This window comes from Schistocerca americana, chromosome 3 (assembly GCF_021461395.2).
Source record: "Schistocerca americana isolate TAMUIC-IGC-003095 chromosome 3, iqSchAmer2.1, whole genome shotgun sequence".
In the NCBI taxonomy this organism is placed as follows: Eukaryota; Metazoa; Arthropoda; class Insecta; order Orthoptera; family Acrididae; genus Schistocerca; species Schistocerca americana.
This window is the reverse complement of record NC_060121.1, coordinates 883,160,780-883,186,452: the sequence shown is the minus strand read 5'-3', so window position 1 is coordinate 883,186,452 and position 25,673 is coordinate 883,160,780. Positions and strand designations below refer to the sequence as shown.

The 25,673-nt window shown below is 38.3% G+C and overlaps 1 protein-coding gene across 1 annotated transcript in view; it reads left to right on the top strand.

Moving 5' to 3' along the window:
* LOC124606464 overlaps positions 1-25,673 on the top strand; it is a 183,695-nt gene that overhangs the window by 45,863 nt on the left and 112,159 nt on the right. The window contains exons 7-11 of the mRNA XM_047138446.1: positions 4,838-5,362; positions 14,340-14,500; positions 19,306-19,326; positions 21,872-22,024; positions 24,373-24,562. Of these exons, the coding sequence (XP_046994402.1) occupies positions 4,838-5,362; positions 14,340-14,500; positions 19,306-19,326; positions 21,872-22,024; positions 24,373-24,562 (1,050 nt within the window). The remainder of the gene's footprint in view (positions 1-4,837; positions 5,363-14,339; positions 14,501-19,305; positions 19,327-21,871; positions 22,025-24,372; positions 24,563-25,673) is intronic.

The window sequence follows — 25,673 nt, the reverse complement described above, 5'->3', positions numbered from 1 at the left end:
TAAAAGCTAGCCCATTTCTGCAAAATCATTCAGTAACTTTCACAGAAACATAGTTTCCTGTTTTCTCTGTTTATGCCAGTTTGCTCAGCTACATAGCAATGCTTGTATCATCTGCAAACAGAACTAATACTGCTTCCTGATTCAAATAAAGTAGCAGGTCATTAACAGAAAGTAAGAGCAATAGTATGTCAATGACCAAACTCTGTGGGACTCGGTTATAATGCCTTCCCATGCAAATGATGCAGTGTCCCTCTTTGTATTGCTCCAACAGCCTAAGGTAGCTTTCTGCATGCTGTTCCTTAAATAAGAAATTACTCATTTTCTGAGCTGTATACTCCATAAAAACTTAACTTCTCTAAAAAATAAATAAATAAATAAATAAATAAATAAATAAATAAATTATAACTGACACTATCAAATACCTTTGATAAGTCACAGAAGTCACAGATCATTCCAGTTGGTGATATTTTATCATTCAAAGATTTTATTATGTGCTCGTTCAATGTATATGTATATCACTCAGTAAAAAGACTCCTTTGTAATCCAAACTGTGGTGGGCTAAGTATCACATTCCTACACAGTTGGGTGACAAGCTTAGAGTACATTACCTTTTCAAAAATTTTGGAAAGTTATGTAAGGATTGACACTGGATAAACGTTATTGACAACTGTGGAGTCACTATTTTGCTATAGAGAGGCCTAACTCTAGCATATTTCAATCTTTCTGGGAAAACATCTTAAGTTTGTGACTCATTACGTACACGACTAAGTACGTCACATTTTGTAGGACCAAAACTTTTTAGTGTCTTATTGGAGATATTATCTACCTGGTGTGAACTTTTACGTTTTATAGTCATGCTAATCTTTCTTATTTCAGATGGAGACTTGAGATTAATTTTTATTTCACTAAATGATCTTTGTATTGTTTCTTCTGTGTGGTGTTTTGCTCTCTTCTGAACTAATTGCACTAATTTTCTCACCTATTTTTAAAAAGTGATTCTTAAAATATCTGCTACATTTGAACTTTTTTTTAACAATGGTTCCCATTCTCTTTGATACAAACTCATTAAGAAATACTTTGAATTTAGAGTTAGCATTAGGCTAATGGTAAACATCACATCAGTCAACATTTTTCAAGCTTCGTTTAAAATCTTCAGTAGTTTTGGCAGTAATCAGCTCCACTGTTGTCTTAGTATTTCTGAATGGTACATGGAGCTAGGTTATACAATAAGGTGACAGTCATGGGATACCTCCTAATATCATGTTGGACCTCTTTTAGCCTGGCGTAGTGCAGCAGCTTGATGTGACATGGACTCGACAAGTCGTTGGATGTCCCCTGCAGAAATATGGAGTCGTGCTGCCTCTATAGCCATCCACAATTGTGAAAGTGTTGCGGGTGTGGGACTTCCTGCACAAACTGACCTTTCAATTCTGTCCACAAATGTTCGATGAGATTCACGTTTTGCGATCTGGATGGCCGAATCATTTGCTCAAATTATCAGGAATGTTCTCCAAACTACTCACAATTATGGCCTGGTGACATGTTTGGGAACATGAAGTGCACAAATGGCTGCAAATGGTCCCAAAGTAGCCAAACGTAACATTTCCTGTCAGTGGTTGGTTCGGTTGGACCACCCAGTCTATTCGATGTAAACACAGCCCACACTGTTATGGAGCCACCACCAACCAGCTTGCACAGTATGCTGTTGACAATTTGGAACCGTGTCTTCATGAAGTCTGCGCCACACTTGAACTTTGCCATTAGCTCTTATCAACTGAAATCAGGACTGGTCTAATCGGGCTATGGTTTTCCAGTCATCTAGGATCCAACTGATACGGTCACAAACCGAGGAGAGGCACTGCAGGCGATGTCACGCTGTTAGCAAAGGCACTTGCATTGGTCGTCAGCTGCTGTAGCCTTTATGCAGATTTTGCCACATTTTCGTAATGGATATGTTTCTTGTACATCCCACATTGATTTCTGCTATTATTTCATGCAGTGTAGCTCATCTGTTAGCACTAACAATTCTACACAAATGTCGCTGCTCTTGGTCGTTAAGTGAAGCCTGTCTGTCACTGCTTTATTTGTGGTGAGAGATAATGTACGAAATTTTGCATTCTCATCACACTCTTGACACTGTGGGTCTTCTGAAATGGACTGTTGCATGCATCTAGCTCCAACTGCAATTCTGCTTTCAAAGTCTTTTCATTCCTATAATGCCAACATAACTGTGTTGAAAACCCTTTAAAATGAATCACCTGGGTACAAATGACTGCTCCGCCAAAACACTGCCATTTTATATCTTGTGTACATGATACTACTGCTATCTGTATATGTGTTACCACTATCCCGTGACTTTTGTGACCTTCGTGTATAATGTGACTCTCTGTGCATCGTGATCTGACAATCTGTATACGACACGACGGGTATGTGTCTGTTTAACTTCTGTTCGTTGAATGAATACATTGTCTATAAGGGTCATATGTCTTGAACAACTCGGGTAGGGAAATTTATGACTGATATCAAATAATAAGTGGCTAAAAGACTTCTAGATCACTTTTCCTGTAAGATTTTTTCCAGAAATTTACATTAAAATTGTGACAAATTAATAATCCCTCCCTTCTGCCTGAAAGAGAGCATCAGAATGCTTCATGAAAATTTCACAGCTACCCAATGGAGACCTTCTGTATCATGTTCTATACAGAACTTAACGTATTTCCACATTTTTGTATTTATATTCCTTTTTTATGAATGTGACAATGTCTCCTTTATCCATATTGGATCTAAATGACTATGCAGCTAACTTATAACCATTTACATTAAGATTTGCTGTCCCTGTTGTTATATGATATGCAGATAGACAAATGACAATGATTCCTTTCCAGCTACTAAGACCTTAGAAACAAGTGCAAACAAATTAAGAAGTCATCTACTTTGTTTTACCTCCCCTCTCCCCATATTCTGATGAAACAAGTTGATTTCACTTTTTCCTTTATTTCACTTTCTTCTCTGTTGTTATAAGATGAATTGTGAGTCTCTGACATCTGAATTTCCTTCAATGCTGTTTGCCTGAATTTGATCTAATGTCTGTGTCTCATGTGACTGCAATAACCGCAGGGATTTGCCGTCTTGCATTGCTTACACCCAGCACATTTTCTGCTAAGTAAGAGGTAATGAATCACTGCTTGTTCTGTATTGCACTTTGTCTCTGTAGAGAATATTATGCAAGATAAGTGGTAACACAAGTTTTGTTTCAGCTAGGATAACAGGGTGTCATCCAGAAATAGACTAAATATAGTAGGAGTAGGATCAGGAGAAAAATACAATATAGTAAAATATATGCAAGCATAGAAAGTTTTGTAAAGGGACTTCGCCTTTTCAATGTTGGACAACAAGGTGAAAAATTATCAGATTGGTGAAGGGCTGACGCAGATTCCAAGGAAACTTATTTTGTGCTATGTTAGTGCATATTTCACAATAGTGCAAGTGAAGTGTCAACCTGATCCATGGAGGTTTGTTCATACAGCCTTTTTTTAATGCAGTTGTGCACATTTTGTACACATAGATACACTGATAAACTGCAGTACTGAGTTTTTATCTCTACTATTGTGAGAGAATTTTATTACCAGTGGAAATAAATTCAGATTAAGTGAGTGTTTATAAAGAGTCTGCTGCATCATTTTAAACAATTAAGAAATGGATGGTTGAAGACTAGCCATTAATATCTTAAAGATGGTTCATATGAAAATGTCAAAAATGGGAACGGCAGCTGAAAGTCAAAGGTGATCATCAATATGGTATTCGTCAGTTGGTGATTGAGAGTGGCATGAAATAGCTGAAGTAAAAGGCATGCGGCAAGAAGAAATGTACAGTACGTTGTACGTAGAGAGTTATATATGAAAAACTGTGTGGGAGACAGATTCTGCATTTGTTGAATAGTAACAAGACCATATGTGAAAAGAAGTTTCTCATTAAAGTTGGGACTGTTTTAAAGTGTTCTTAGCCAATTTGTTACTGCATATGAGACCATGGTTCACTTATTTACCCGAGTCAAAGTAGTGAGTGGATGCTAGTGGCCCTGTACTGATTAAAGAGCAATTGACTTCATTTGCTGAAAAGACTAAACAAAGAATGTTTGAGGCCAAAATCAAATATCATAATAATATCTTAATGATGTTTGAGGCCAATAATTCTCAAGATGAAAAAAATTATAATGGAGAAACAAATAGGGAGAAAATGGTTAATATGAATGGTGAATGAAGCAGAGCTTTGTTTTGTTGTTAAATTTTGATTTTTCTTCTGTAAAGTAGTTAATTTAGGCTGATGTTGGTATGACTTGTGATTTTTCCAATCTCTGTGTAGAATTATAATGTTCATATTCCTGATCTTTTTTAGTTGACAAAATTATTGAATCGGATAGATAAAAAATCTACTCACCAAGTGGTAGCAGAACACACACATAAAAGATGGTTGTAATTGGCAAGCTTTCAGAGCCAGTGGCTCCTTCAGGCAGAAGGATTGAAGGGGAAGGAAGAGGGGTGAAGGAAAAGGACTGGAGAGGTCTAGTAAAAGGGGTAGATTTCCTTCACTCCTCGTCCTTTCCCTTCAATCCTTCTTCTTGAAAAAGGAGCCACTGGTTCTGATAGCTTGCCAGTTACAACCATCTTTTATGTGTGTTCTTCTGCTGCTTGGTGAGTAGATTTTTTTTATTTGTCCAGTTAAATATTTTGTCAGTAATTGATTATTTTTGTTGATCTTGTTTAGTGACGTATTAAAATGAAAATAACACATTTTGTTGCTTCGGATACAGTGTTTAAAGCTAGTTGTCATCTTTCAGCCATCGGAGAAGGCTCCACTGTCCCCAACAGTGCCAGCCCCAGTTGAAGTTGCAGATACTGCTCCTAGAGAGGAGGAAGCAGTCAAGGAACTGACTGAAACCACACCTGACTCCTATTGTGTAGATGGGAATCTCGTGTCCACAAGGTACATCAGCTCGACAGACCAGCAGTTGCCACAGTGTCTTGCTGCTAGTGAACCATCTGGACCACAGACTGGAAAAGTAGCTGAAGAGTTAACTCCTGCCCCACAGCAGTTGTCAGTATTATCCGAAGGTGATGTAATTGTGTCCTCGGAGGATGTTAGTGAGCGTGTTCCTAGCCCAGTGACAATGTGTGCAAACAGTGAAAGTGCACATCAAGTAGTTCAGTCATCGAATGCCATGGACGCTAATGTGGTTAGTGAAACGTCAGAAGGAAAGTTGGAAAGCAGTATTTTGGACCTTCAAGATGTTGAATTTGCTGACGCAGATGCCGAGGATGGAGATGATGAAGCTGAACGTGAAGAGGACAAAAAAAGGCAAAAAGTGAGTTGAATAGTTAACAGTAAATACAAGAACAAAACAAGTGTAGTAGTTGATAATGATAAAACACTAAAGAAATAATTGTTTCTGTGGAGGTTGATGTTAAGCATAATTGGAAAAGGCAGTAAAAACTTATCTATATTTATTTTCTACAATATGAATAGGATAGATTACTATTCACCATATAGAGGAGATGTTGAGTCGTAGACAGGTACAATCCTAAAAACTTAAGCTTTTGGGTCTTAAATTTTTAGCAGTTTCTTCATTGTGCCTGTCTGCAACTCGTTGCCGCCTTCTATATGGTAAGTAGCAGTCTATCCTTTTCAAGCTACAGTGGTATTACAGTTTGCGAGCTGTCAGAGCCAGTGGCTGCTTCTTCTGAAGGGGAAGGAAAAAGGATGAAGGAAAAGGACTGGTGATGTTTAGGAAAAGGGGCGAGTTTGGAAAAGTTGCCCAGAACCCTGAGCCAGGGAAGACTCACCGAATGGGGTGAGAAGGAACGACTGATTGTTGGAGGACATTTAAATCTCATCAGCTGCAGTCCCCAACAGTCGGTCTTTCCTTCTCATCCCATCCAGTGAGTCTTCCCTGACTCTAGATTCTGGGCGACTTTTCCGAACTATCTCCTTTTCGTGAACATCACCAGTCCTTTTCCTTCATCCATTTTCCTTCTCCTTCAGCCCTTCTGCCAGGAGCCACTGCTTGCCAACTGTAACTGCTTGCTAACTGTAATACTTTTTATGGTTTTTTTTTCCCCTCCTGCCACTGGTTGGTGAGTAGGTTTTTATCCATCCAGTTACATTATATTTTCAAAAATTGATTTTCATCAATTATCCTTTCCGTGTTGTAGTTATTCCATCCTGGACTTTCCATTGGTTTGTGTTTATTTTCTGGCATTTAATTGAGCCGCCTCCCATTAGCAGATATCTGAATCCTCAACTTTTGTTGATAGTCTTGCCTTGGATGATGTACCTTCATCCTGTGTTACGGATCCTTGGTTCCATTTGACTTCTGAGGTTTGAATAAGAAACGAAACTTTAAGAGAATGTTCATTTACAATCAACTTCAGCATTTGAATAGGGCTGCTATCACTGTTGCCACTATACCACTGTTCAAAAGGGAAAATGTAGTGCCACCTGAAGTTGTACACAGCTACAGCCACCAAACCAGCTGCTGCTCACTCCCATCGCTCCAGTGATAGATATTCCGCCAAACTTGTGGCCACTCTGCCTAGGCAGTTTCTTTTACAAGGTTGGCATGTGACGGCAGTGGTACAGCATCAACCAAACTACACATCATAATTACAAAGTGTATGTTAATTACAGTTACCTTTTGTACAGTTTTCCAGTTATGCTAAAGATCAGTTTAATGGAAGATTCAGTGAGTAAAAATAAAAATAATTGTCCCTTACAGAGTGCTGGTTCAGTTCACATGGAAATAGAGTTTATAATATCTCGACTAAACCAGATTGTCATGGGGATATGAGAGCTAAAAATGTAAAAATTATCACTACAAAAATGACAAAATAAAAAATGAACAAAATGTTATTTTTATCAAATGATTATATAATGAGGTGGTGTACTAATAAAAAATCGGATTTTGTCCAGACATATATTTTCAAAGTTACCAAGTTAAAACATCTTTTAGATGAGACTGTCTGACACAAGGTACTTTGGCCTGTTGCTTCAATTGAGAACTTAGATTGATTAAAAAGCCCTCCCCCCCTCCCATAATAAAAGAAAGTGCAAAAAATGTAATTTCTGCAGTAATCTGGCTTGGTAGGATTGCTTCATAGGTGCTACTCACCATGAAACCTATCATGCCAATGCGAATAATAAGAGGTTATTCTGACTTAACAATAAATGTTCGCAATGTTTGGCATAATTCCTAAAAAGGGAAGCAAAAACTTGAATCACACAGTGGGAACTGATATAATAAATATAAGTAAAACAAAAACACTAGGAGACTGGTGTAAAATTGTCTGAAGTATTGTATTATAATGTGTAAAATTACGTTAGCTGAATTACCTGTCAGTGCTTTGTAGTACATGATAATATTAAATAGGAATACACTTCCTTATGTTCTGCAAAATTGTATTTATTTGGTCACAACCTGCATTAAGCTTCGTAGTCCGTGTTCAAGTGACCGGTGAAACTCACAAACACACACAAAAATGATTTGTGACTTACACAGACATTATTTGTACAAAAAGATACAGAAATTATACACAATGTTCACATAGGAATCCATAATTTTTGTCACATAGAAATAATTATGTTAACTAAAAAAAGGAGCAAAGTTTTTATGTTGGGATACATTTAACAACTGATGAGAAATAAGACGAATTTGTAATTTAAATCCAGTATTTGCAATGAAAACTGAATTTAACAAAGGAAGAAAAAGAAAATTGAGTCTTATTATTTAATAGTAAACTGGCACTCCATGTCTTGTATTTGCTAGTTTCCAGTAAATTCATAATTCTGCTTTTTTAACAGAATGTAAAGTTTCGCACTCATCACATGGATGGTTTTCTGGTAGGATATTCAGTAAAAGTTGAATCTTTGGTCATTAAAATCCAACTTCTGTCATGTTCAGATAACCTACAGACCGTCAAACATATTGCTTCCAGCAATGGCCTTAGCACTGCCCTGATTAGTAATATACTACGAAAAAAAGTGTAATATTATATCAGTTCTACATCTACATCTGTACTCTGAAAACCAATATGAGGTGCACGGTAGATGGCACGTCCCATTGTACCAGTTATTAGTTTCTTCCTGTTCCATTTGCGTATGGAGCTTGGGAAGAATGATTGTTTGAATGCCTCTGTGCATGCAGTACTTATTCTAATCTTCTCCTCACAATCTCATGTGAATGATACAAAGGAGTTTGTAGTATATTCCTAAACATTTAAAGCCAGTTCTTGAAACTTCATTAATAGTATTTCTCGGATAGTTTTCGTATATCTTCAAGAGACTTCCAATTCAGTTCCTTCAGTATCTCTGTGACACACTCCCACGGATCAAACCAAGCTATGACCATTCATGCTGCCCTTTACTGTATATGTTCAAAATCCCTTGTTAGTCCTATCTGGTGCGGGTTCCACACACTTGAGCAATTACTAGGATTGGTTGCACGAGTGACTTGTAAACAATCTCTTTAGTAGACTGATTGCACTTCCCCAGTACTCTACCAATAAACTGAACTCTACCTCTATTTTACCTCAACTGAACCTGTGTAATCATTCCATTTCGTATACTTACGAAGTGTTACAGCCAGGTATTCATGAGTTGGGCAGTTCCAAGAGTGACTCGGTGATGTTATTGTCATAGGATACTATTTTTTTGTTTTTGTTTAGTGAAATGCAAAATTTTAAATTTCTGAGGATTTAGAGGAATTTGCCAATCTTTGCACCCATTCAAATCTTCTCAAGATCTGACAAATATTTATGCAGCTTCTTTCAAGTAGTACTTCTTTATAGGTCACTGCATCATTTGCAAAAGGCCTGATTTTACAATATTATGAAAAGGGAAGTTGCTACTCACTATATAGTAGAGATGCTGAGTCGCAGGTAGGCATAACAAAGAGACTGTCATACGCTTTTGGCCAACAAGGCCTATGTTGAAAATGGCTCTCTCTCTCTCTCTCTCTCTCTCTCTCTCTCTCTCTCTCTCTCTCTCTGTGTGTGTGTGTGTGTGTGTGTGTGTGTGTGTGTGTGTGTGTGTGTGTGTGTGTGTTTGTTTTGTGTACGCGTAGGTATGTTAGGAGGCAGCAACATTTCCTCAGTTTTGCAGACAGTTAGTAATTCATTCTCCAGTCTGGCTAATGCAGCCTATTCTTCACAATCTGAAATAAAAAATGTCCAGTGCTAACAAAATATATATATTGGTGTATCTCTCGCAATTTGGGAGAGAGGATTTTTTTATGAATTCACTGTACTGTGCTGAATGAAAGTTGACAAGGCATGGAAGTTTCTGTAAAATGGTGTAAAAGCAAGAGTGGATATAAATGAAAAATGATGATCAGTACTGCAGGGATCATCCTGCAAAACCAACTACTGGATGGTAAATCTCATAATTTGCAGAAGACTTACAGAACAAGGTGCACTGCTTCTACTTGGGCAACTGTGCCACCAGTCCCATCAATGTGGACATGCTATTTTCTAGCATGGATGGTTTTGAGACTGTGCAAAGTAGAAGGAAAGAGTTTACCTCACCTGCACTGCTAAGGTTCAGAGAGCATGATGGCATACACCCAGAAGCAATTAATAAGAAAATGTAGGGAGAAGGGTAATATCATGGTGATAGTGGTTAGTCAGAAAGGAATAAGACAAAAATGATATGTTACTTTAGTCTAAGGAAGTGAAATCTTTGATTGGAATGTATATTGCAAAGAGAGGTTGAACACTGATGGTAGAGGTATGTTTATAGTTAAAAAAATGCGATAGTGTCCAGTGAGATTAGAACAGGTGGTGCAGCTGTACTATTGTGCATACTTACTGCCTGAAGAGCTGAAGAAAAGTGAAATTTATACAAATTCAGAATGCAAAATAATTTGGGGGGATTAAACATGGTTATTTGATGCTTTTACAGGCACCCTGTCTCACAGCAGTAGTAGTGGCGAAATGTTTGAGGGAAAACTTGTAAAATATTTCATGTTAATTTCCTAGTCATGTTACAGTTTTAAGTGGAGATTTCTTCTGACCAGCTATAGATTTGGGTGAATCAAGTGATTAGGATGGATAGGAGGGACAGGGAAACATGTGGAGTTGTTCCAGATGCCTTATCTAAAAATTATCGCAGAACTGCATTGTAAAGGTGACAGCTTAGACCTGATAGTGACTGACAGACACGAACTCTTTGACTCTGCATATTAGTGACTATAAGGCCATTACAGTATTGCTGAATAAGGCTGTAAAGAGGAATATGAGGAAAAGAAGGAAGATCTTTCTGCAGAGCAAGAGCAGAAAGAAACATGCTTCACCATACCTGACAGGACAACATGAAAGTTTCATCCCCAGCACTGATAATGATGAGCATCAGTGGACAAAGTTAAAAAGCATTCTATAATATACTTTAGAGAGGTATGTGTCAAGCAAAATTGTGTGGGATGGAAAAGACCCATAATGGTTCAACAGCTGTGCTAGAAAGCTGTTACGAAATCAAAGAGTGATGCACTGCAGATTTAAATGCAGCCAAAGCCTTGCAGATAAACAAAAACTAAACAAAACCAAAAGTGCAGTCTTGCTACAAGTTCTGAAAATCAGGGAAATTCTGACATGTCTCGTTTCTGTCTCAGTAGATGAAATGGTTTGTTTACTGAGATGTTGTGCATTGTTGCTGGCTGGGTGCAGTTGAGTATGTGCGCTGCTTCCCTACTCCCTCATCCTTACTGCTTCTCCCCTTTCTACTGCTCCCCTCAGCTTGTAGTCAGTGCTGCCACCACTTCTTGGTGCTAGCTTAGCAGCTGCTGACAAGAGGCAGGGAGGTGTGAGGAGCAGTTTGTTTCGATCTGATTCCCAGAGACTGTTGCCACGGGGGCCGGAGACGGCGGTCATGTGTGAGCAAGTTGTCTGAGTAGCTGTGTGAATATATGTGTGCTTTTGTTTTCCAACAAAGGCTGTGGCCAAAAATTTAGTTTTCTCTCTCTCTCTCTCTCTCTCTCTCTCTCTCTCTCTCTCTCTCTCTGTGTGTGTGTGTGTGTGTGTGTGTGTGTGTGTGTGTGTGTGTGTGTGTGTGTGTGTGTGTGTGTGTGTGTGTTAGCTGGCCACATGAGTGGAGTTCCCCAATGGGCCAAAAGTGCATGCCGTTTTTGATGATCTGAAGCCCATTGTTTATTGTTTCCCATTCATGTGCAATCAATCACTGCCTATTGTATCTAGTCTCACTGATCGGGCCACAGGCCAAGTCTGTCTGTGTGTGGCATAATGTGGCAGATTTTCGTGGTTTATCCATGGACCCAGGACTGCAGTGCTCCTCGGCAGGCCAGAGGCCACGGACAATGGATTTCAGGAATTTCGACTGTCTCACCACAAGTTCATTGTACAGTGCCACATTTTATAGTCATTTTATTTATTCTAGTACATTTTGGCACTTTGAAAGTAGTTTTAAGTATTAGAAGGTATGCTTGATAAGAAGGAGTAAACTGTGGCAGCCTGTGGCAATTTGTGAGGTATGTTCTCATGTATTTCTTGAAAGAAAAATCACACAGTACTTCTAATATAATAGACATATCACAGTGGGTAATATCTGACAACAAACAACATAGAACCTACATTTTTTTGGCGGTCAACTATAGTGTTGGTTTACACAACTCTTCCCCACCTTATACACTTCTTTCAAGAGACTTACCATTTTGTGAGTTATTTGTGAAATCAGTGAAGGTAGCGACTCCAAGAAAATGCATGTTTTTGTCACCAGATGTGTTTAATTTTATTGAAATAAAATAACATTAGTGGTCCTAATAAAACATATATACCACCTGGCTTGCTTTCTCCATCTAAAAACAGTTCATTACAAAACACGTTGATGTTAGTACTCAAGATTTTTACTCACACATTTAGAAATACAGAAGTCCTTGTCACTTGTCAACTTATGTCTTCACTTACGCTTTAGATCTCAAAATTTGTCAAAAAAAAAAAAAAAAAAAATGCTGAAACTTCTCTGGAAATCATTCACTTGGGGCAAATTGTGGCAACCCTGAATTGGCGTAGGGAGAGTCATGCATGAAGTGTTCAACTAATTCAAAAGCGAAATTCTGTCTGCTGACTCGACAGAAAATCTTAAGTTGTTTTGGTCTTAATGTTAAACCCATCTCTCCAGGCACTGAGAGATCATAAGGGTTTTGTAATGGAGATTGACACAGAAAAGGCTGAAGTACTGAGTCCCTTCTCAACAATATTTCATAGAAGAAGATCACACTGTAATACCTCCTTTAAATTGTCACATGAACTACGGAATGGCTGATATCGAAATAAGTGACGATGGTATAGAAAAGCAACTGAAGTCACTCAGCAGAAGAAAGGCCACTGGGCGTGATGGGATACCAGTACGATTGTACCTAGAGTATGTCAAATAACTCTCCCTCCTTCTAGCAGAAGTGTACCGTACATCTATGGAGGAGTGAAGTGTTCCTGATAACTGGAAAAAGGCACTGGTCATTGCCATTTTCAAGAATGGTCATCAAACAGATGCACAAAACGATAGGCCTGTATCTCTGGTGTTGGTGAGCTGTAGAATTTTGGATTATGTCGTATGCTCACACGTTATGACATTCTGGAGACTGGAAACAACCTGTGTGGGGAATCAACAAGTTTGTAGCAAACAGAACACAGCATGTTATTCTCAATGGAGCAAAGTCTTGAGACATAAAAGTGATTTCAGGTGTACCCCCAAGGGGCTGTTCTAGGTCCATTACTTTTCACAATTTACATAAATGGCATAGTAGACAACATAGGAAGTACCTATAGGCCTTTCATGGACGGTGCTGCTGTATGCAGAGAAATTGCAACCCTAGAAAATTGTAGTGAAATGCAGGCCCTGCAGAGGACCGAGGATTAGTGCAGGGAGTGGCATTTGACCCTCAATATAAACAAATGTTTCATATTTCATGTACATGGATAGAAAGACCCATTATTGCATGATAACATAGTTGCAAAATGATCACTGGAGGGGGTTACTCCCATAAAATATCTAGTAGTGTGTGATTTGAGATGGAACAACCACATAAAGCTAATCGCAGAAAATGCAGACACCAGGCTCATTCATTGGAAGCATCATCAGGAGGTGGCATCCACCAGTAAGAGAGGTAGGTTACAAAGCCCTTATTCGGCCAATATTTGAATATTGCTCAAGAGTATGGGTTCCGTACCAGTTACAGTTGATACAGAAAATAAAGATCATCCAAAGAAGAGCAGTACATTTCATTAGAAGTTCATTTAGTAACCACTAAAGTGTCACAGAGATGATCAGTGAACAACAGTGGCAGATGCTGCAAGAGAGGTGTTCTATATCACAGTGTAGTTAATTGTTAAAATTCCGAGAGTGTACATTTCTAGAAGAGTCCACAAATATATTGGTTTCCCCTCTGTATATCTTATTAAAAGACTATAAAGAGAAAATTAGAGAGATCCAAGTCCACACAGAGGCTTACCAGCAATCTTTCTTCTGCAGAACATTCTTGACTGCAACAAGGAAAGGGGGAAGTGAAAGTGGTACACAAAGTAAGTTGGCTTGTGGAGTATAGATGTAGACAAGCTGTGTGCAGTTGTTTACTGGCTTATAGTGGTAATTATTAAAACACAAAGCATGAGATGGTGTACAGGTAGTCATTAGAGAGAACTGGACACAGAAAGCTCATAAGTACTAAATTAAAAATACACACATTTAACTTAATGGCTATAGGAACTTAGTCTAGAGGAAGAGAGTGGAACAGTTAATAAACAGGTACAGAAATAGGCAAATATCTAAAACAAGGAAGAGGCAACCACTCACCTGTAGTGAAATGATGTGTGGAGCACAGTAATGTGTAACAGAAAACAGCAATCACACTAGCTCCTGAAGCTTGCCTAATTATAATGTTCTTTTACATGTGTGTCTTCTGCTGCCACTTGGTGAGTAGATTTTTTATCTATCCAATTACATTATGTTGCCAAAATTGATTGTTTTCATTGTTATAAACAATGCTTATGTATTTAGGTTGTTCACGTTGCTCTGTAGGATTTCTTGTCAACAATTTTAACCCTATCCCTTCATGAGCTGATAGATGTAAAATGTCTGATTCAAACTTACCTGGTAAAATAAACAAACAAATAAAAAAAATATCTATGTGCTTGGACTAAGTAGAGTACTCATATAAAATCTGTATGGGTTTCTGCTACATTGTTGCTCCATAAATTTATTATCTCGTACTGTCTAGGTTGTCTTATATTTGTAGGCTTGATCCATATTCTTCTTAATGCAGTTATCAATAATTTTTGTAGGACATTTGTGCTATAAGCTCAGATCAACAGCAGCATCCTCAGGTTAGTGATTCTGCCGAAAGCCACAAGCAGATGCCTGAGGAGAAGGATAATGACAAGAAGGAATCAGGGATGCCAGATGCAATGACACCTGATGAAGCAGAACATCTTCTCAGTACTAAGTGAGTTTCTTCTTCAGTCTGAAAGCAATTCTTACACTGTTTTTCCCTTTGAACATGAAATTTATGTTTACAGATAAAGAGGAAAATGTAGATTCTACCAAGAAGCTAGACTTCTGACATTGTTGTTCTGTAGCTCATTTCCTTTTACATATAATTCATTCTCCCTAGACTGTCGTGGAATGTGAAGGACCTTAAATAACTTCTGCTTTTTCAAAAAACATCAAAAAAGAAAAAAAATAGATGTAATCTGCCTGCTTAACCTAATTAATTTCCCAAAACACATGTGGCCTTCAGTATTTTCAGCAAATTTTAATCATGGCATAGTAGTTTGATAATTATTAATATATACTTGGGTTATTGGACTAGCGCTCTTCTCACTTATTTTGTGACTTCCATTGTTTGTATGTCCTTTCAGAACTGTTACGTAACATTTGAAATTTAACATAGTAAATCCCAAATTTTACATTTATGGTGTGCAAGAAGCCTGATATTTAGGACGTATTTCTAAGGAGAAGTAAAGTATCAGTATGACCATATAGCTAATATTTTTATTCTGCGACTATTGATCATGTGAAATTTGGACAGTGTGGTCCATGTTGGTGCCAAGTCTCTCTCAACTTCCAGAATATCTATGATAATGTCCAGTAAACAAAATATCCCCATAAATAGGTAGAAAGAACAGATTCTGTTTGATTAAACTACTATTGACTGATTAGTGAAATCATTCTCAACCATAAAATATCTAGTGCAGAGGTTTCCTTCGTGGGCGGGGGGGGGGGGGGGGGGGGGGGGGGGGGGGGGGGTAATTATCCCTTAGTGTTAAAATGTAATTTTCTGATGAGTAAAAACAAAAGGATTCAATTGGGTTTCAGTGATGAAAACAAATTTTTAAAGGATCATTACTATTATCACTATTTTCTATTTTGTAAGCTGCACCTTGCATCTATAACAGTAAAAATGGTGTGCGCGTGCAACCCCCTCCCCCCCTCCCAACCACACACACACACACACACACACACACACACACACACACACACACACACATACACACCCGTGCGCGCGCGGAAATACCTTCTCTGAGTTGTTTTAGGCAGTCTCTGCAATAGGCTAGAAATTGTGTCATTACGCACTTAGCAACAACACAACAGTAACTATGTGATGGCTAGTACACTGCTGTAGGGCCTACACATACATCTTGTGTGGCATAAAGCAAAGAGAAGTTGGGAAGGTCTTCTGATAGTTTTTCCCATATGCCATCCCCAAATGTGCTACAAAAATGACAGTACGTTATCTACCATTGCCTCGCAGTGTAAAGTGGCTTGCAGAGTAATCTATTTGTGCCTTATAGATCGACTCGAGTCTCTAATTAGCAGGCACCCCTTTGTCTTCTTCTCTTCCAAGATCTTCGAGGCTCTCCTGCTCACTGCACATCAATTGCGGAAGCAGTATGCTGCAGAGAATGGCTAAGATTTAGTGTTTACATATTGCTTTCAGAATGAATCGGGCTTCAGATACAGGAGGGCTGTGAGTCAGATCCTCTGATTTAGGTTTCCCTGTAAATCAGTTAAAGCAAATAATGAAACAGTTCCTTTTCAAATGAGATGGCTAATTTCCTTCCCCATCCTACCACAGTCTCACGTTGTGCTCCATCCTTATTGACCTCATCACTGATGGGATATTAAACCTTAATATCCCTTCCTTCTGTCCTTCAGCATGAAATTAGGCGATGCCGAAAAACTTTGAATTGTGGTGTGAGGCACACTCGAGGTGTAGAGTATTGACTCGACTTGCTACATGATTGAACATTATTTCTAAATTTACTGACAAGAAAATTTGCCTGAGAAAACTATAAAATTACAAAGAGTTACTATGGCTTCCAATAATTTACCTTCAGGAAGTGAAATAACTTTGCGTTCTGCCTTACGGCAAGTCTCGTCATGGGGGGAAGCCTCGTCAGAGAGGTCCACCGCATAAGCGTCTAGGGAATGATTCCAGTGGTGGTTTCCCGTTGCCTTCCATTGGTGATTATGAAATGATAATGAGGACAACACAACATCCAGTCCCTGAACAGAGAAAATCTCCAACCCAGCCGGGAATCGAACCCGGGCCCCTTGGCGTGACGGACTGCCACGCTGACCACTCAGCTATCGCGGCGAACGAAGTGAAATAACAGTACTGCTAATACATACATTTCAAAAATGGCAGCACTGTTTGTAGCTTTTGAAACAATTAGTACCTCCCCCACATAGGAAAGGGGGTTAGTTTGGGGAAGGTTTGAAAGGAAAATGTGGTCATTGTGAGCTCAGGATGAACAGGTGGTGATGTCTTGTGCTGGTGGAGGCACAGTGACAACACTGCCCAGGTAAACAGTGTCAAAAATGTTTATTAATAAGTACATGAATGATGGTCTCCTTCATGGAGTAAGTGTATTGTATGCAAATGAAAGTTCATTAGGTTTTGGGAGTCCTAACAAGGAACACAAGATGGTGGAACCCCAAAGTGAGCAACAAGCAGGTTTACGTCCAGATTCACCTGGAATGTTCTGGAATGGAGGCAACAGTTAGTCTAAGCTGGTGTAAGGACAAAGTCTGAAGCAGTAAAGTCAGTGCCATAAGCTTCATTGAGATTAGAAGTTAAACACTGCACAGCGACTGTCAGATGGTGGTTCCTAGGGATAGGTCTGATGGATGGGCTGCAGATGCAGTCAGCACTTGGCCCAGAGGGCTTGAAAGAATGACTGGTTAGGTAGCTGAGACCGAACTGCCGATCTGTGCTTGAGCACTGGCCTAAATACTGTCGTGCCACACGGAGACGGTGTGAGCTGCTGGCAGGCATGTGATATGGTGTAGGAAAGTAGTGCCTGTCATTGCAGCACTGTGATCGTATAAGTGTGCTTTGCTTGCAGAGGAATTGACACCTCTTGTGGTGGCTGCCAGTGACTCTGTGGATGACAAATCGGCGTGTTGTGGTTGTTGCCTGTTAGGAAAATTTACCAACATGCGAGACAAGTGCAGATCACTGCCTTTCGCAGCAGATGGTGCTTGAAGTGGGGCCACCCGCAAGACGCAAGTGTGTTGCAGTTTTGCGGATTGTTGTCTTGTTGGAGGGGCACAGCAGGTGTCATTGTCTCATGCTGAACAGGCAGACCACTCTCATTCTCAGGTGTGAGTGACCTAATTTCACTTTTCAGCCCTCCACATACACTCTTTCCTACCTGAGGAGGGCATTAACATTTTCAAATGGAAAAGTGTCATTATTTTTAAATGTATGTGTTGGTAGCACTGTTATTCCACCTTGTCCAGCCATTCAGTTTTTTTGCACATTTTAAGATGCACATTTTCTAAAATTTCAGTTCTCTTTCTGAGATAATTTTTATTTCAAAGTCCTCCAGAAATTAGTGTTGAAATAAAAATAAAGAAATGTAAAATTTGGGATTAGTTGTGTGAAAATTACATGAGAAGTCTGATTCTAACAAAAGATCTTGTGCTAACAATTAAGGTATTTGCATGAACTACAAGAGGGTCATACAAACTTTACTTGGTTTCTGGTAAGCTCTTGCATGACATAGACAAGCTTTCTTTGCTGTTAGTGCACATAGTCCACTATCTAACACATTTTTATCTGTATTTATTTTAATCTTTTGCAATTCTGAATCACATAATAAAGCTGATTTATTTAAGTAATCTACAGAATTTGAGAGTAGTTATTTGCCTGTTGTTCTCTGTGTGAATCTCTCTCTCTCTCTCTCTCTCTCTCTCTCTCTCTCTCTCTCTCTCTGACACACACACACACACACACACACACACACACACACACACACACACACACACACACACACACAATTCTTTCTGAATATAGAAGCAAAGCTTCTGTAAGAATGGGTATCTCCAAAATTAAGAAAATAATTTAATAAAGATACGTATCTCAGGCACAGGCATGAACAGATGAAAGAAACTTTACATATGAGTATCAGAACCAGATGTTTCTTTATTCAGAAAAAGAGAGGAAAGTGTTAAAGAAAAAAGAAATTAAGTAGAAAAATTTCCCTACACACGTCACACTCCAGGACAAGGTAAGAGATACCAGGGTGGCTTTGTTACTTAACACTTGAATATTTGATGTTCAGTTCACAGTATATTAGTTCTGGACTCAGTCCCTTGTGCAACGTCTCTGTCAGGTGTAGTCTCTCTCAAGACATTAAAATACTTGTTAATAATCTAGTTTATAAAAATTGAAGAAAAAGAATTGTATGCAATTAGAAATAAATTTTTGTATACATGTGTATTTCAAGATGTTTGAGAAGACTGCATATAAAAGTAGTGGTAACGCACAACCTCAACATAATTTCTTGTCAGGTCCAGTTTAGCCTCAGTAAAGAAGGATAAATGGAAAATGTTGTTTATTCTGTTGTGTGCGATGCACCTGCAGACTTTGATGTTCTAAGAAACCGAAGGAAAAAATGATGAAATAAAATGTTTCTGATTCCTCCAACACTATCCTCTTTTTGCAGGAGGAAGGAACCTTTTGTTCAATAAACTAGCTGCTGCCCCCACTTCACCCATTTTGCCTTCTCGCCCAAATCCAAGTTTTGTCTGCTACTGCATGATAACACCACCGCTGTGAAACATTGTAACTCTGTCACCTTTTTCATTCACACAGAGAAATGACCGGATTTGCAAAAGTAATCTGCTAGGGCAGACACCGCTCTTGTTATGTGGTTCAGGCATGCATCTTGTGTACTGCTTGCCAACTCACTAATATGCTGTTCTTATTTTCTTGCTTTCACACATTCCTCAAACATGAAGAATTCTGGAAAAGAAAATTCGGTGAGTATTTTAATGCATACATTTATACTAAAACAAATATTTATTTGCAATGGTGTATTCGTTGACACCATCCACGTAATAAAATACATGCAGATGGTAATCTGTAACAAATTTTACTGGGAGAGGACCAAAAGAATAGTAACTTAAAGAGGATGATGCCTTTTGTCATTTTTATTACTTGGGATTGCTCACTGTACAGTTTGTATTAAAATTGTTATCTGGAAATCATGTCTGCAAAATATTTGTTAGTGAGTTTGAAGATTAAGGATACTGCTAATGGGTTGTTGTACAGGACAGCCCAGACAGTGGTTTCTGAGTCACCAGGCATTAAATCTGTGGAAGCGAACACCACCATTGTATATCACTCCCAGTTTTCTCTGATTGTGTGCTGTGAAGCAATATGTTGTGCACAATACTATAGCAAAATATTGCAGGTGCCAGGTAAATGCAAAGTGCTTTTGCTATCTCACATAGATAATGCCCACTAAATAAAAAAATAATGACAGCTTTATTGCAGTGTTCAGACATTAAGGTTTTTGTAATTAAAATGCACAAACAACATTGAAAATATTTTGTAATTAGTTTTCTCTTTCATGTTTGTAGCCAAAAATTTTGTTCGTTGACTAATGTTTCCACTTAAAGTAGGAATTTTTTTTTAACTACATGGAGTTTCCACTCAAAGTAGCTTACTGTTCTCATGCCATAGTCTGCAAACTTTCCCATTTCCCTGTAGAGAACTGGTTCGGTGTTCATGCTTCATCACCTTGTACTCATCTCCAAAGACAGAGCGGTAAAAAAAAAGAAAAAGAAAAAAAAACTAGTAACACATAATTATTTAATTTCAGAGGAACCATCCAGTTTTCATCAGTTTGGAGGTACTTCTCATTAAAGTAAAAAATCTACTCTTGCTTCATAGCTTAGAAGCAGACAAAGAACTATTTGTAAAAATATGTCCTATATAGATTGACTAACCAAAAACAATTTGACATTTTGTAAAGAAAAATGTTACAGGATTGTAAAATGCAAGTCACTAAATATAAATTTAATTCCAGAAATACCTAGTGTAACCAAAAATATTTGAAAAGCTCTTGCTGACAGATGGCAGACATGTGGTTTTCTCAGCTTGTACTCTGTGGCATTATACATCATTCTACAGTAATATTGTTAGTTTCTTGACAATGGTTAAAAACTAATAATTATGTAAAGGTAATATAAAGTGCTCCCAATCAGTTTGTTGACACCTTGCTCAAATTTTATTTGTGAGATTTCTTCAGATTGATTTTCCCTTGTGTGCTACTGCATGCCCAAAAATGAAAGATTTTGCAGTTTTAATATGGTTGCCCAAAATATGAAAAAAATTTTTAATATTAATACTGTGAATGGTTTACCTTTACTCCTTCCATTTCTGGTATTCCACTGAGGAGTTTCCATTACCATAGGAAAAAATGACTCATGAGACTAACTCAAAGAACAACAAATGGCCACACATACTTTTTGTAATACAGAAATAAAAATTCCATTAATAAAATTGTGAAATTCACAAAAAAGTGGGTGGGCAAGCAATTATTTCAGGAGTCACCTGTTTCAATACCACACACACACACACACACACACACACACGACTAAACTCCGAGCTATTGGGACTATAGGGTTCTTCTGGGAAGAAAGGAGAAAATTTGCACCTCCATTCTTTGGTACCAGAATTATGAAATTATCTTTTTGAAGTCTGGTGGAGGTATTTTGTCTGACTCTCCTGTTCTGCATACCAAGTAGAACAGTCTTAATACTTCTGAGGAAATGTTCTCTCCCCCAGGTGTCTTGTTTTGATTTAGGTCTTTGAGTGCTCAGTCAAATTTTTCTTGTATAATCAAATCACCTGAGTCGTCGTCGTCGTCGTCGTCATCGTCATCAATTTTCTCTTAATTTTCCACAATATTATCTTAGATTCTTGCCTAAACGTAACATGAACAAAAAATACACCATAAAATTAATGTAATTAATTGACCATGCACTTTCACAAACCACTTGCTGCTCAACTTAGGGCATAGCATCCATAATAGGTTAAAACTGTGGGCTTCAAAATGCAAACAAGCAAGTAAGTACCATCTGAAAATCAGTTTTGTTAGTGGTGCATCTGTAAAGACTGAAAGCAGATTCATGATGAACTAAGGTGATATAAATTAAATTTCATATATGTACCATTAAAACAACATTTTTTTCAGTTTATTGTTATTGTACAAGTACTAAAATAAGTGAAACTACAAATATTATTAAGTTATGTATCCATGAAATCAGAAACGAGTAGCCCTTTTTCTTCGTCTTCTTTTCCTCTTTTCTTTCGTTTTATTTTTTTCCTTTTCTTGCCATTTACTATTATACTGGATGCATCAGTTTAAAAAGATGAAACAGGAGAATAAATCAATCCAGTCATTTCTTTGGCTTCATGACTAACCAGTTTTGTGTTGTTAGGTTACAATGCTCCACTGCCTATTTCATCTCTCTGTCTTTTGGCTTTAAAGTTACTATCATCTCTGACTCATTACAGACAAGAAGGTTTGCTGTCAGATGAGGAGGCCCAGGAAGTGGTGCGATTACTTTCTCCGACGGATGACAAAGACCGTGAAGACCCAGAGTGGCTGGCAGATGTGCTGTCAGTCACAAGTGACTCCACGGCCCAGGAATCAACACTTGATTACAGGTATGCACACCGCTTACAGTTGTTCATTTTATCTGGAGGTGAGGTCTTGATTGTGAAATACTTGTAAAATATTAAAACTTCTTTCAAGCACACTGTGACTTATGAATTTTATATTGTTCAGCCATATTTTAGTATTTTACTGGTGCACCCATCTGTTTAAAAAGACTAGTGCATGTGTCTGATAAATCTGATTTGTTTACAAAAAATTACAGTACCAACAGTACCATAGATGAGAGGAACTTTACTTGAGAGGTAAATGTGTGCCTGATAATGATATGAACAGCCTCATTTGTCACATCATGTATGTGGAGATTGTTTATATTTACAATAAAATTTTCACTAGTATGAGACTGGTGACAAATTTACTTTACTGGCTGGATGTCTTTTTTAACACTTTTCATTGATTTGCTGATGAAAATCCTTATCTTCATAATATTTAGTCCCATCTACCACATATGGCAGATAAATTGCAGCACTTGTCTGTAACATAGGATTCGTCTATTTTGTTCCTGTTAGTTTATTTGTGTTTAATTTATTGCTACATATTTTGTATCATTCCTAATTTAGCAGGAGTTGTTTCATCCCTGTATTTGTCAGTCTCTCCCTCACTCCGCTTCAACTTGGTTGCCTCTTTATTCCACATCATAGAGGACTTGTGGAGAACTGTATTTGGTGTTTAAGAAAGAGACTTATTAACATGCAACCGAAACTGTGTTCTCCTTGTGCCTGGCAACTGCGTTCATTCATTGGTCTCCTTATAAAACTCTGCATGCCTCATTGCAGACTCTCATTTGTTACTGAAACTGACTTTTCCTTTTCTTCATGAAATTTAAGTTAATTTATAATTGTTGCTGTTGGTATATTACATAACAGTGTAATAGTTCGTTCATTATTCATCAACAGTGCTTTTGCTAGTAAAACACTTGGAAAGCTAGAAAGCTCTTTTCAGCTTATGTATTGGCTGCCCCAGTATTTCTTTCTTGACCACAAAGAACACCACAACATGTGGAAGTGTAATGTAATTATCATATTACATTTTGATGAATTTCTTCATTCAGATTCCTTATCAGTTGTTACAATAGTTACAGATTTTTCATAGTACACTTCTGTAAACTGACTAGAAGGAGAAGAGGAAGCAGAATGAAACTTCAGATTGTGAGAGTACGTGATGTTTTCCATAAAGCTGATATATCTTCTCCTGAGCCAAGTAGGCCCGCAACTGTTGTCGATGCACTCCAGTAGCCATCAGTTACATCACACAGACAGCTAGAGATGTACCATTTGTGGATGAGCATTGTCCTGTTGAAAAATGGCACTGTCACTTGAGAGTTAATGTACAAGGATGCAGAATGTTAGAGATGTACCATTGTGCAATCAGGGTTCCCTCAGTCTCTACCAGTCGTGCTTGAAGTCATACCTCACGGCTTCCCATGTCAGAACACCAGGTGTAACACTGCCGCGCTTTTTCAAAACACTGGAAGAATGGAAACTTTCCTCAGGTTGCTACCCTACTGGCTGACAGCAGTCATCCTGGGTAGTGCAGAACTGTGATTCTTCACCGAACTCAGTGTAAGGCGATTCATCAGCTGTCCACGTTTCCTGGTCACGGCACACCTCCAAATGCAGATCTTTGTGCTGTGGTGTTAAAGGCAGCCTGCACATGAGGTGGTTATTCCCTGGTCCAACTGCTGTTAGTTTCCAACTAAAGGTGCAGGATAACACAGAACGTTGCAGGTAGCCCATTACTTGTTTCCGAATGGCGGGCACAGATGTGAAGGGGTTACAATGTGCTCGGTGCACAATTAGATCTACCCTTGATCTGACCAGATGTGGTAGATTGTAACCTTGCCAATGAGTGTGGCTGCCCCTGCATTCCCATGCAGCAGTGTGTCGGTTGCATCCAAATGCCCCACAAATCTGGATATTGCACAATTTGATCAGCTGGTCAAATGGAGACCAACATCAATGCCCCTTTCAAACCTTTGTCAGGTGCTGGTAATGCTGTCTTAAGAGTATGTGTTATCTCAGTGTCCTTCAGTGATTACTCAGTATTGACACTGTTCACGCCCCTCACATACCCTACCAAGCATAACAACACTAAACAAAAACAACACTAATGCACTTTGATGGCTGTTCTAACTGTCTTAGAGAACTGCAACTCAAATCACCGACTCTGTGTATGAGTACGAAGTTACACTGACATAAACCATTCCCTTTTTTCCCTGGCAGCATAGGTGTTAAGTTTTGTAGTTTTGAAAGATAGTTGTTGAGTAGGGAAATACTTAACACAACATCCCAGTGTTTATCTTAAATGTTCATTCATTTTATAATTAATTATCTATTTACAGTTCTTGCCTCGGAGGTCAGCACAGGTCTCGCAGTGATACCAGTGTAACGATGGAAGACTCGATGACGTCGAGTCACATTGGGTCCCAATCGGGCTCTGAGTCTGGTTTGTTGGGCTCTGTAAGCAGTTTGAATGATGTTGATGTAGTTGAAGCAAATGACTTGGATTACAAGCCAGCACCTGGGAAAGTGGTGAGTAAAAGTATAAGAGAGTTTTGAAGGTTAAAACCCATATTCTTGATGGATTCTTTATAGCCACTACAGCAACCTGGTGAGAGAGTCCAGAACGCGTTTAAGCAGATGAAAACTGTAATACTTGTTTCTGTTTTCCCATTAGTCTATGTTTGTGGAAATTGCATAACATCTGTATCATATCACCTGAGTTGCTTGATAAATGACATACTTTGTACAGTAATTTTTCCTTCCTTCCTCTATTAAAGTGAGGGGAATAGAATAATTAAATAGAATAGAATAATTAAATCACTAAAGACCAAGAGCTCTTATGGATATGACGGGGTATCTAGCAGAATACTGAAGTATTGTTCTATGTATGTTAGCCCAGTACTTAGCCATATCTGTAACTTTTCCTTTAGGAGCGGTCGGTTTCCTGACCGATTAAAGTACTTGGTAGTGAAGCCACTTTATAAAAAGGGAGACAGGGATAATGTTGACAATTTTAGACCTATTTCTATGCCATCGGTCTTTGCTTAAGTTATCTAGAAGGTTGTATATACAAGGTTACTGAAGCATTTAAATTCACATAATTTGCTGTCAAATGTACAGTTTGGTTTTAGAAACGGTTTAACAACTGAAAATGCTATATTCTCTTTTCTCTGTGAGGTTTTGGACGGATTAAATAAAAGGTTGTGAACGCTAGGTGTTTTCTTTGATTTAATGAAAGCTTTTGACTGTGTTGACCACAAAATATTACTGCAGAAGTTGGACCATTATGGAGTAAGTGGAGTAGCTTACAATTGGTCCGCCTCTTACTTTAAGAACAGAAAGCAGAAGGTAATTCTCCGCAATATTGAGAGTGGTAGTGATGTTCAGTCCCAATGGGGCACTGTTAAGTGGGGCGTTCCCCAAGGGTCAGTGCTGGGGCCGCTGCTGTTTCTTATTTATGTAAATGATATGCCTTCTAGTATTACAGGTGATTCAAAAATATTTCTATTTGCTGATGACACCAGCTTGGTAGTGAAGGATCTTGTGTGTAATATTGAAACAGTATCAAATAATGTAGTTCATGAAATAAGTTCGTGGCTTGTGGAAAATAATTTGATGCTAAATCACAGTAAGACTCAGT